At 34.2% G+C, this 13,667-nt stretch overlaps 1 protein-coding gene and 1 pseudogene across 1 annotated transcript; one reads left to right on the top strand and one right to left on the bottom strand.

Annotated features, from left to right (window-relative positions):
* Positions 1 to 1,094: 1,094 nt before the first annotated feature.
* On the bottom strand, positions 1,095 to 1,748 carry LOC133670401 (probable cytokinin riboside 5'-monophosphate phosphoribohydrolase LOGL10). Its single transcript, XM_062090888.1, has one exon. The coding sequence runs from the start codon at positions 1,746 to 1,748 to the stop codon at positions 1,095 to 1,097; it is 654 nt and encodes a 217-aa protein (XP_061946872.1).
* Positions 1,749 to 7,502: 5,754 nt separating this feature from the next.
* Positions 7,503 to 7,613, top strand: LOC133681230 (small nucleolar RNA R71; annotated as a pseudogene).
* The last annotated feature ends 6,054 nt before the right edge of the window (positions 7,614 to 13,667 follow it).

Here is a 13,667-nt window from a genome sequence, read left to right as displayed (position 1 = left end):
TAACTTCCATTAATCTATCCAAATAAACAAACTCTCATTAAATTTATATATCTGCTTCATACTTCTTAAACAAGATATTAATAAACCTTCCTTTTGTGCTTAGTAAATCAAAACATAGCTATGGAGCTTTTCATGGAAGAAAACAAAATTTTGTTCCAATGTTTAAGGTTAACTTCCTTGGGTTGGGATTATTATCTTTTTTTTTTTTGAAAGCAAGAATTTATAATACAATGTATCTTGAACCCATGTAACGAGCTTTTAGCTAATGACTCCCAGACCAGTTGGTCTTAGGGCATCAGGTGTTGAGACACCCCTATGAGCTTAATAACTCGGGTTGCAGATACTGACACGTAGATAGTGCAATGTTTGATTCCCTTAAGCTTTTCTCCTTAACCCATGTAACAAGCACTGGGCCAATAGCTCCCAAGTCAGTTGACTTTAGGGTACTAGGTGTTAAAACACCCCTTCGGGCTCAATTGCTTAAGTCAAGGAGGCTACGAAACCAAACTTATCTACTTTTATTTATTTATTTGTTTTTTTGTTTTTTTTTCATATTATATATTATCCCTTTCTCTTAGTTGTTACCTTTAACAAAAGAACATAAATAATATAATAATCCAATATGCAACCCACAATCATATGTTAAAGTGTGTGTGTGAAAATGAAGGTTTAAGAATACTTGTTAAATGAGTATATGAGCAGAATTAAGTGATAACAATGCAAGAGTTTGTAAATCTGAATATTTCAAGAAGTATTATAATAGACCTTGTTAAGAATGTTTACTAAGATGCGTCTCAAGAGTCACTAAAGTTCATCCTTTACTCTGCCATCCTAGTAACAACAGGTTTGCAAATGGTTGTAACAATAGAAAACATAGTTAGTTAATTTAATTTTTTTTTGTAATATCAACTACTACCCTCTCCCCCCCAACCAAAACGAGATATTGTCCTTAATGTTTTAAGGTAGAAAGATAGAGTATAGAAGACATCACCTGAAACAGCGACTACTGACAAACCTGAAACACACTTAAACAAATATAATAAACAACAAAACACAAATATTATACCATTAATAAAACCAAAAGACACAAGTTGTCACAGACTAAGGCTCAAATCCAATCTAAGCTTTTTACGGCGTTCCGTGATTGACCAATTAAGTCGACTCATAGAGGAATCAACTACAGGGATGAAAGATTGAAGTTCATCAATCAATTGTTCAGCAGTAGCAGCAGAGATAAGGATTTGTCGCGCTGAAAATGTTAGAAATTGTTGTTCCACAGCATGATCAAGAAAAGACAGTAAAGTATTATAAAAACCATTAACATTTAGCAAACCTATAGGTTTCTGGTGAATGTTCAGCTGAGCCCAAGATGAAATATGAAATATCTCTTTTAAAGTTCCCAAACCACCTGGTAAAGCAATAAAGGCGTCAGCATGGTTAAACATTACAGATAGTCGTTCAGACATTGTGGAGGCCTGTAGTTCCTCTCCGACTGTTTTTCCAATGATGTCCCCTTCGGCTAAAGTTTTGGGGATGACCCCCAAAACTTGACTGCCTCCTAAAAATACAGCTATTGAAACACTCCCCATTAACCCAAGACTGCCTCCCCCATACACTAAATGAATCTTTCTCTCAGCTAGTACCCGACCAAGATGATTTGCTAATTCTGAAAACTCTTTTTCTTTCCCAGGACTGGATCCACAAAAAACACAAATATTTTTTATTTTAGGAACAGAGGAACTGGCCATTACTTCTATATCTATTAAATGAATGGGTAAAGTAGAAATGATGGGAAGGAAGAGAAGATTTTATAGATGAGAAATTGAAAATGCAATCATACCACCTATATGTAGGCTAGCTGGAGTCTCACTCTCTCTCTCTCTCTCTTTGTTTTTTTTTTTGAAAAAGCATGTGTATGTACAAACAGCTGTGATTGTGGCTCACATCTTCCCTTGGTTTTACGTCCAAGAACGGCTTAAACGCCCTCTATGGGTCGGGGATAGGCTTCTCATCCAGTTTTCTTAAAAACTGACAAACAGGGTCTTTTTTAGTTAGATTCCCAAGACTAAGTCGATCATGTTCTTTATGAAAATGAGGCCATAAATCATGAATTGCACGATGCACATCTCCACTAGGATGCGTCTCAAGAATTAATAGAAGATTATCTAAAGACTCCTTACTCAGGCCATCCTTAATGAATTGTATTTTATCTTCACGGTTTATAGATATCATTCCTAAAGAATGACATTTTGCATTACAAGTCCATCTGGCACATCGGTGACAGACTTTCAGTCGTTTTGCACGACGTTTCTTTGCAAAAGTGCTTTTACCTGTTTCAGGCATGTATGAAATAAAAGTATTGGAAGACTCACTTGATAATCGGACCTTTGCTTCAATCAGCCAGCGAATATCTTCAGGAATTTCATGGTTCATTAACAACCTCAATCTTTCACACCTAGCACGGTAAATTTTTGTAATCGCATTCTGAGGCAGGGCGGGAAAATACTTTTTCAATTTTTCAAGAGTGGTGTCCATTTTTCAAAAGAGAAGTGGAGGAGAGATGCAAAGAAAAGAGAAGGAATAAGAAATTGAACAAATATATACACAGATATCAGTTATCATTGGAAACTGAAAGAACCGACTTAAGAGTCACGGAGTACCGTTATCCGTCATTTTACCGGGGTTGGAGAAAGACTAGCAAAACAAGAGTCACACAAAAAAGAAACACAAAAACAATGTGAGAAAAACAATATAATCAACCTTTATATACAGCATCATTCAAACCAATGGATTCAATTTCACTAGGAAAATTATCAAAGTAAGCTTTCAAACGATGTCCATTTACCTTAAAAACATTGCCATTCTTTGGATTCTCAATATCAAAGGCCCCATAAGGATACACATGTTTCACAATAAATGGACCGCTCCATCTTGATCTTAGCTTTCCAGGAAATAAATGGAGTCGAGAATTATAAAGCAAAACTTTTTGACCAACATCAAATGTTTTTCTCAAGATTCTCTTATCATGAAACTCTTTGATTCTTGCTTTATGAATTTTTGAATTTTCATATGCATCATTTCTTATTTCCTCAAGCTCATTTATTTGCAACTTACGCAGATGGCTAGCATCATCCAGGTTTGAATTGAAAGCTTTAATAGCCCAATAAGCTTTGTGTTCAAGTTCCATAGGCAAATGACAAGGTTTTCCATAAACCAACCTATAAGGTGACATACCTAATGATGTTTTAAAAGCAGTGCGATAAGCCCAAAGTGCATCATTAAGTCTTAAAGACCAGTCCTTCCGATTAGGGTTCACTGTTTTTTCCAAGATTTGTTTGATCTCCCTATTAGCAAGTTCTACTTGTCCATTTGTCTGAGGGTGATAAGGGGTGGCAACTTTATGTGTGATTCCATATTTCTTCATTAAAGACTCAAATGACTTGTTACAGAAATGTGTTCCACCATCACTTATCATGACCCGAGGGATTCCAAATTGACTCAAAATATTTTCTTTCAAAAACTTGATCACTGTTTTATGATCATTGTTACGACTTGGAATTGCCTCTATCCATTTTGAAACATAGTCTACTGCGACTAATATGTACATAAAACCAAATGATGGAGGAAATAGACCCATAAGATCTATACCCCAACAGTCAAAGATTTCAATGACAAGAATAGTATTTAAAGGCATCATGTGACGTTTTGAAATAGATCCTAGCTTTTGACAATTTTCACAAGTTTTGCAGAATGCATGCGTGTCTTTGAACATGGTGGGCCAATAAAATCCACATTGTAAGATTTTTGCAGTTGTCTTTCTTGATGAGAAATGACCCCCACATGCCTCAGAATGACAAAATTTCATGACACTACTTACCTCATTGTCGGGAATGCATCTTCGAAATATTTGATCAGGACAATATTTGAACAAGTAAGGGTCATCCCAATAAAAGTTCTTCACTTCGTTCAAGAACTTTCTTTTGTCTTGGGTACTCCAATGAGCTGGCAAATGTCCTGAAACAAGAAAATTAACTATATTAGCAAACCAAGGCATCGTAGAGACAGAAAGTAAAGATTCATCAGGAAAGTAGTCATTGATTGGTGTGATGTCAGATCTCGAATCAGTTGTCAATCTTGACAAATGATCCGCGACAACATTTTCGATGCCTTTCTTATCCTTGATTGTGATATCGAATTCTTGAAGTAACAAAATCCACCGCACCAATCTAGCCTTAGAATCCTTCTTAGAAAGAAGATATTTCAACGTTGCATGATCGCTAAAAACAATAACAGGTGAGCCAATAAGATAAGATCTGAATTTTTCACATGCAAATACTACTGCAAGTAATTCCTTTTCAGTGGTGGTGTAATTCATTTGAGCACTATTTAAAGTTTTACTTGCATAGTAAATCACATAGGGTTTCTTATATTTTCTTTGTCCTAAAACAGCACCCACGGCATAATCACTAGCATCACACATTATTTCAAAAGGTAATGACCAATCAGGAGGTTGAATGACAGGAGCAGAAGTAAGCAAGTTTTTAAGTTTAACAAAGGCTTCTTCACAATGTTCAGTCCATTCAAAAACATTATCCTTTGTTAGAAGGTTACACAATGGCTTAGATATTACACTAAAATCTTTGATGAACCTTCTATAAAAACCAGCATGTCCTAAGAATGATCTAACGTTTTTAACAGATTTTGGTGTTGGCAAGTTAGCAATTAACTCGATTTTAGATTTGTCAACCTCAATTCCTATTGATGAAACAATGTGACCAAGTACAATGCCGTTTGTTACCATAAAATGATATTTTTCCCAATTTAGCACAAGATTCTTCTCTTCACACCTGTTCAAAACCTTTTCCAAGTTAGTTAAACAATCATCAAATGAATCACCAAAAACAGAAAAATCATCCATAAAAATCTCAAGAAAACGTTCAACCATATCACTGAATATGCTAAGCATGCATCTTTGAAACGTGGCTGGTGCATTACATAATCTAAAAGGCATCCTTCGGTATGCAAATGTACCAAATGGACATGTGAAAGTAGTTTTCTCTTGATCTTCAAATGCAATTTCAATTTGGTTGTAACCCGAATAGTCATCTAGAAAACAATAAAATTCATGACCTGCAACTCTTTCTAGAATTTGATCCATGAAAGGTAAAGGAAAATGATCTTTTCTAGTCATTGAATTAAGTTTCCTATAGTCAATGCACATGCGCCAACCAGTAATAGTCCTAGTTGGAATTAACTCATTCTTCTCATTTGTTATCACAGTAACTCCAGACTTTTTAGGTACAACTTGGGTAGGACTTACCCATTTGCTGTCAGAAATAGGATAAATGATTCCATTATCTAGAAGCTTAATGACTTAATTCCTCACTACTTCTTTCATATTAGGATTAAGCCTTCGTTGCATTTCTCTAGAGGGTTTAGCATTTTCCTCCAAATAAATCTTGTGTGTGCAAATCAAAGGACTAATTCCTTTTATGTCAGCTATGGTCCATCCTAATGCATTTTTGTGCATTTTCAGAGTTTGTAATAACTTACCTTCTTGATGAACATGAAGTTTGGAAGAAATTATTACCGGAAAAGTTTCATTTTCTCCCAAAAATGAGTATTTGAGATTAAATGGTAATGGCTTCAAATCGAGTTTTGGTGGTTGAACACTTGAAGGTATGGACTCAATTGATCGTGGTGGCAATTCCTCAATTTTTGGTCTCCAACTATTTGCCTTTGATTCTTCCTGAAAATAAACCATTTGCAAATCATCAGATTCATTAAACTCAGTTTCACTAGAAGTGTTTTCAAATTGATCACAAATTAATTTTTCAATAAAATCTACTTCCTGTAAATCATTATCATCTCCAGGTTGCTTGCAAATGTTAAAAACATTCATCTCCAATGTCATGTTTCCAAAAGATAACTTCATCACTCCATTCCTACAATTAATCAATGCATTAGAAGTTGCAAGAAATGGACGTCCTAAAATAACAGGAATTGAATTGCATGCTTCAACAGGTTGTGTATCCAAGACAATAAAATCCACAGGAAAGATGAATTTATCAACTTGTACTAACACATCTTCAACTATTCCTCTAGGCACTTTTACAGATCTATCAGCAAGTAAAAGAGTTACAGAAGTAGGTTTTAACTCACCTAGATTGAGACTTTGAAAAACCGAATATGGAAGTAAATTCACACTAGCTCCAAGATCAAGTAAAGCTCTATCAATTTTATGTTCTCCAATAAAGCAAGAAATTGTAGGACAACCAGGGTCTTTATATTTCAAAGCATTATCATTCTGAAGAATGGCACTTACTTGTTCGGTTAAAAAGGCTTTCTTTTTCACATTCAGTTTTCTCTTCACAGTGCAAAAATCTTTCAAAAATTTAGCATAAGACGGTACCTGTTTAATAGCATCTAACAAAGGTATATTGATCCTTACCTGTTTGAAAGTTTTAAAGATTTCAGAATTGTGATTGACTTTTCTTTGTTTGGTCATGGCATGAGAAAATAGAAGTGCTGGTGGGGAATCAGTCTCCTCCTTGCAGTGTTCAGGTTCAACCCTTTCCTTACCCTCAGAGACTAACTCATCTTATTTCTCACAAGGTTCAAGAACGGGTTTTTCAATAACCTTACCACTGCGGAGAGTAGTGACTGATTTGACTTGATCCATATGTTGGCTTCCAGAACCACTTGCACTTGAATTGTATTGTCCTTTGGGATTTTGCTGGGGTTGAGATGGAAACTTACCTTTCTCCTGAAAACTAAGAGCAGATGTGAACTTTGCAAGTGTATCTTTTAGATCTGCCATGGTTTGAGCATTTTGAGTGTTGATTGTCTCTTGTTTTTCAATGAATGCATGCAGTGTTTCCTCAAGATTTCTTCTAGGAGGGGGAATATAAGGAGGTGCATATCCATGAGAATTTTAAAAATTATGTTGTGCTTGAAATGGTGGCTGTGAAGTTTGTGCATTATTGTTACCACTCTTCCAACTGAAATTTGGGTGATTTCTCCAACCAGGGTTGTACGTTTGCGAGTATGGGTTATGACTTGGCCTTTGGAAACTATTTAAAACATTGGCTTGTTCATGGAGACATTCCTTAAAAGAAGGCAAAGTTGGACAATCATTGGTTGAGTGTTCATTAGTTTCACAAATTTGACACACAATTTCTTGAACAGATTTTATTTGACCACTCTTTTTTAATTCTAGTGCCTCAACTTTTCTAGCTAAAGATGCAAATTTGGCTTGGAGGTCATGATCTTCCCTAAGGTTGTACATGCCTCCATTAGATGTATGAGGTTGAGTTTTACCTGGTGCCTCACACGTACCTGTGGTGTCCTAATTTTGAGCATTTTCAGCTAGCAAGTCTAGGTACTCCATTGCTTCATCAGGGTCTTTATCTTCAAAAGTTCCATTGCACATCAATTCCACCATTTGCCTATCTTTAGGTGTTAACCCTTCATAAAATTATGAGACCAATCTCCATGTTTCAAAACCATGATGAGGACAGGTATTAAGCAAGTCTTTATATCTATCCCAACACTTGTAAAATGTTTCTCCTGGTTTTTGAGTGAAAGTGGTGATTTGTCTTTTGAAAGAGTTTGTTCTGTGAGACGGAAAAAACTTCTTTAAAAATTGTTGTTGCATTTCATCCCAAGCACGAATGGATCCTGACCTAATATTTTGTAGCCATGTTTTAGCTTTATCTTTTAATGAAAAAGGAAAAAGCTTTAATATGATGGTGTTCATGCTACAATTTAAGTCATTATAGGTGTTACAAACTTCTTCAAATTCTCTTAAATGCAAATATGGATTTTCTAATTCTAAGCCATGAAAAGTGGGTAAAAGTTGAATAATACCTGGCTTAAAATTAAAATGAGAAGCATCAGGAGGAAAAACTATACATGATGGTGCATTTGTTCTTGTTGGATTCATGTGATCTCTAAGTGTTCTCACATGATTATTCTCATTATTCTCATTATGAATTGACTGGTTATCTTCTTCGGCCATGTTTTCTAAAGAAATTGAGGATTTCCTAGAAAGTCTACCATTTAATGTACGTGTCCAAACTCTCATGCAAGTGCAAAAGAAAAGAAAAGAAAAAGAAAACGAAAAAGAAAAAGAAAAAGAACAAAATTAGAAAAACAAATAAAAGTAAAGACAAAAGAAAATGAAAGAAATATAAAATTTATACAATACTTACCTCCCCGGCAACGGCGCCAAAAACTTGACACGACCAAAAGATTGATGTCTTCTCCCAAGTGTAGGAGTGTCGAAGTAATAAATAACCCGGCAAGACCGGGGTCGAACCACATAGAGGTTAATTGTATAAATTATAAATAACAATGCAACAACAACAACAACAATAAAAACAATAATAATAATAATAGTAATAATAATAATAATAATAATAATAATAATAATAATAATAATAATAATACTCAGTACGTGGCGTTGTTATACCTGAGAATGATCTAAAAGATCGGGTCACAGGTTTCCAGCCTATGTACTGATTTTATAAAAAGATCAAAGAGATATATTATATAATATAAACAGATTTCTGATGCGAATGAACAAGGCAAGACCAACAATGTCAGGATCCTTGATCAAACATAGAGCATACTTAACGTACATAACATATAACAAGAATGTAAATAATAATAATAATAATAATAATAATAAAAAGAAGAAGAGGAAGAAATTAATGAGAACTTTGAGATGGAAGATTAATGTAAGGATTAAACAATGATAAAAACAAATGTCAAGGTTAGAGGATTCACTAATGGTATTTCAAATAAATATAATATAAACTCTTTTTATTACTCAACTAGAAACCACACACAAAGGAGGTTCTAATCGGATGATTTATCATTAATGGCTCATTATAAAGTATTAACATGATCATATTAATTATCTTGTCTAAGTAACACCATACTTATAAATATCATCAGGCATTCATGTTGCTAGCTTATATTAACAACAAATCAAGTTCCTATCATAACAACGATGTCGGCCGAAAACTATGAAGGATCAAGCATTCGATGTACCAAGTGTTATACAACATAAATCTAGATTAACCATTTAACAAGCAAGGTATTAAGAATTAGTAAGATAAAAAGATAAGACATGCTAATAACAATTTATCTTGGATATAAACATTAAAGTCCATGTTGAGTTTATATTATACCTATTCTAACACCATTAGTAAAACCTTTTCACCTTGACATAATTAACTTAGCTAAACATAATGAAGAAGAAAAACATAAATAAACAAGATAAGAATATGCTTATGATATAAGTTAACTAAGTATATGAAAGGAAATAAAAAAAAAACATAAACAAGAGATTAATATAACATGAAAGAAAACTTGAACATTACAAAGATATAAAGAGAGAAAGCAAGAAGATGATTTTGATCTGAAAAATAATATGACTAAATACATGGCAAATGCCTCCTTTTATAGGCTAAGATTCAGAACTATTGATTGGTAGGCAACCATTGATTTGGTGGCTGGTTTTTGACATTGTTGGCTGATTTTTGATATTGTTGGCTGCTGGTTCTTGATATTGTTGGCAGATTTTTGATATTGTTGGCTGATTTTTGATATTGTTGGCTGGCCAAAACGTCATTGCTAACATCAGAATTTGAGCCCTTTGTTTCATGAAAGCTGTGGGAAATTGTCTTAGCTTTCCAGCAAAAAAAACCAGAGCTCATTTGGACTTCTAGAACTCAAGATATGAGCTGAAAACCGAACAGTGTTTGAGCTGCAGGACAAGTTCTGACTTCTCCGTTGTTGCTAAGATTTGAACTTGAAAACGGTAGAATTGAGTCTTGGACCCTCATGAAAGTTTTAGGTCTATGTCTTATCTTTCCATCCATATAAAGTGGACCTAAATCCGAGTTCTACAACTCTAGTTATGATCAAATAACCGAATGGTGCTCCAGTTTGGAATTGAACCAGCATCTCTTCTCCTAGCCTAGTCCTCCTTTTGTCTCTTCACTTTCAATAGTTAATCACATCAATAAATCCTTTGAATTGTGAGATATACCTGCATTCAAAACAAGCATTTACCGTAAATTAAAGATATATTATATTATTAGACTTGTTATTATAAAACATGCTTTAGTTAGGGAATTTAACGATACTTTAGTGCAATACGATGATATAAAGCCTTAATGAGAATGCACTTTTAAGTACTAATCACCAACCGTATGGTATAACCGATACTTGTGATATGAAATGAACTTGATTTATTGTTAATATAAGTTATAATCATGAATACCTAACAACATTTACAAGTATTAGCATTAATCGAATAAGATAACTAATGTAATCATGTTAACAATTTATAATCCGATTGGAACCTCCTTTGTTTGTGGTTTCCAGTTGGGTAATAAAAAGAGTTTATACTATACTTGTTTGAAATACCATTAGTGGATCCTCTAACCTTGATAATTATTATATCATTGTTTAATCCTTATATCAATTTCACATCTCAAAGCTCTCTTCAACTCCTTTTATGTTATTATCTATTTCTTTATTTGTAGTTTATACAGTTAACCTCCATGTGGTTTGACCCCGGTCTTGCCGGGTTATTTATTACTTCGACACTCTTACACTTGGGAGAAGACATCAACTCTTTGGTCGTGTCAATAGTAATAATGGAGTGTCTAAGACATCAAACCCAAACTAAAAGGAAAGCCTCACAAAACAAGCAAGACATACCGACCAAAACTGAAGAAGCAGAAACACTCAACAAAATTCACCTACTAATAGAAATTAAGAACCTGAAATAATATTAAAAATGAGGGGTGAGTTCAACTAACTTAGTGAGAGAATAACAATTAATATATATTTTAGATATTAATAGTTTGCAAGTTGATTTATCTTGATATACATATACATACTAAACATATTGTTATAAAATAGGGGAATATATGTCAGAGATCAGATGACACCTAAAGGTGATCACTGTGGAAGGATCAATTGTCATAGGATGGTGCCTTTCTCAACAGCTAGGTATACAAAATAATATGTGCACATATTATCAAAGCTTATATCAAGACATAATAGATATTCGTATAATTATCAAAGCAATGTATATTATATTGAATAGAATTTAGTTCAACAGAATGCGAGTGTAAATTCAAGAATAGATGAGTACTCGGAAAATAAAGCAATATATATAAATATTCATGAAATTAACTAGTCGTACTTATCATATAATCAACATATATATTTATTTATATTACATGTATATCTTGTCTCCTAAAACTTGAAATGTAATATTAATCCGTAAATTTGAATGTATGACTTTAATCTAATGTTTGTAACTCTAAGTACCAATTTAACAATGAATGTTCATAGTTGAAATTGATTGTTTTACTTGAATATCATTATATGATGTTATTGAATAAAATGTTGTGTTGATGATGATAAGTTGGGTTGAGATCCAAGATGATTGGATCAGGATGTAAAATAAAATTGGAAGTGTAATATGATTTTGTCGATAACTTGGGATCCCCTAGTATAGGGGAGACTCTGTCGAATTTTTTTTTAAATAATCGAAGTTAATTATGTAATTATTCGTATAAATTTGTGTAGATGCGTAGAATGAAATCTACAGCACGTCGTCAAAAGACGGTTGCAGCTAGTTCTTCTAGCAGTGAGGAGGACGTATCCTTAGATGCTAATCACGGCGAGGAATCTACGCCAACTTGTGATGCTGCCTCTTCTAGCGTGGTTTCACAGCGCAGAAGCGGTGTGCCTTCACAGCGGGGTCAATTCACTCGCAAGTACCAGGCACAATGGAAGGATGACCTCTCAATGTAAGTTTGTTTAGGTTTTAGTTTTTTTTATATACTTATAACATAATTTATGAACAACTAATTAATATTACTACTTTTATTTAATTTCAGGTTCACAAACATTGAGGCTGCAAGGACTATAACATTGGCGTTTAAATCGTCGATGGAGATTCCATTGTTTCAATGGAGCCAGGTTTCCAGACATCCTGAGTGGAAACCTAATATCGATGCATGGCTTAAGCGATTTCAGGTCGGTGTTAATTTTTAATTTCCAGCTTATTTTTAATAAATGATTTTTGTAATTTTATATCTTGTACTATTTTTATTTTATATGAATTATTTATATACACATAACAAATTTGAGTGGGATAGGGCGGATAACAATGTTGTGAGGAGGGTATGGGAGAATCACGCGACAACTAGGTAACATCGAAAATAATATTTATTTATTTATTTATAATTTTATATTTTAAATTCTAATTTGTTACTATGGAAGTAGGTTGCGTGATTTTTGGTATGACATCCAAAAAAATCAAAAAAGACATGCGAGGGATAACGGTCTTGAAAGATGGAATGAGGTGGCGGTTTGGCAGGAATTCAAACTGCCATTCATCTCGGGGGAAATATGGACGGCATATATTGAGCACGTGACCTCAGAGCGGTTCTCACGGCGCTCACAGTCCAGCGCCGACAACCGGAACCGGCAAATTCATGGTTTGGTGACCACGCACACTGGCGGATCCATCCCATTCAACGCACATGCAAAGCGGATGGTAAGGTTAATTTTAATGAAATATATCATTAATTAATTTGTTGTTCCTTATAATATATTTAACTTTCAACCTATTTTTTCCTTACAGGCTGCGTCTCTTGGACGTGAACCGAGTCCAATGGAGCTGTTTGTAGAGACGCATGTGCGAAGTTAAGACCGCCAAAAGGGGGTGCAGCAGTTCGTGGACAACCGTGCTCAACATTTCGTGGTATGTTCGTTCATTCATTTTATTTTTTGTAAGTTATTATTTTCTTGAATTGCATCTTGAATTGCATTTGATGATTTTTTTACCGATGGAATTTTCAGGAGACCTATAATAGCCGGTTGAGGGAGAGATATGGGGACAATCCATCGACTCATCCAGATTTTGATCCAGATTTGTGGATGGAGGCGGGATCGTCTGGTGGACCCGATAAAAATCGGGTCTACGGGCTCTCCAACACTATAGCTGAAAACTTGCGTTTAGCTCGTAGTGTCTCAACTGTTGGAATCTCTCCATCAATATTGAACACCCAGTCTGAGGAGTTCATTGCGTTGAAATAACAATATCAACAACTCTCGATGAATTATGATGAGCTCCGTCAAATAGTCATGGAGATGAGATCAATAGATGATGATACTTGTGCAGCTTCTTTTTGGCTGTTTAATTAAGGATTTGTAGTCCGTTCATAAAAGTAAACTGCTTGAGGATAAAATATTAAATAGTAAAAAGTCAAATTAGTATCTTTCTTGTATTATTTTATATTTAGAGTTTCCAACAACATGCGTCCGTCAACTGATTTATGTGTTTGTTTAAACAATAATTGCTCTTATGAGCAGATCATGATGATATGGGTAACTGGATAAGCTTGAATTGCATGCCGATCGAGTACTTTAAGTTAAATAATACAACTGTTCACCTGCAATATTTTGACTTCTTGATTCTGCCCAGGAAGACAGAGGTCACCAATAGGTGTTGAAAGATTATGGTTATTAAATACTTTTGAAAATGACATAAAATTTACCAATTCAAATGACTAGCAATTTTTTAAGCTTCTTGACGAATTGAATAAGTGTGTTTTTCTGAACTAGATAAT

Source organism: Populus nigra, chromosome 1 (genome assembly GCF_951802175.1).
Source record: "Populus nigra chromosome 1, ddPopNigr1.1, whole genome shotgun sequence".
NCBI classification, from domain to species: Eukaryota; Viridiplantae; Streptophyta; class Magnoliopsida; order Malpighiales; family Salicaceae; genus Populus; species Populus nigra.
Note: the sequence above shows the minus strand (reverse complement) of the source record. Positions and strands in the feature narration are given on the sequence as shown.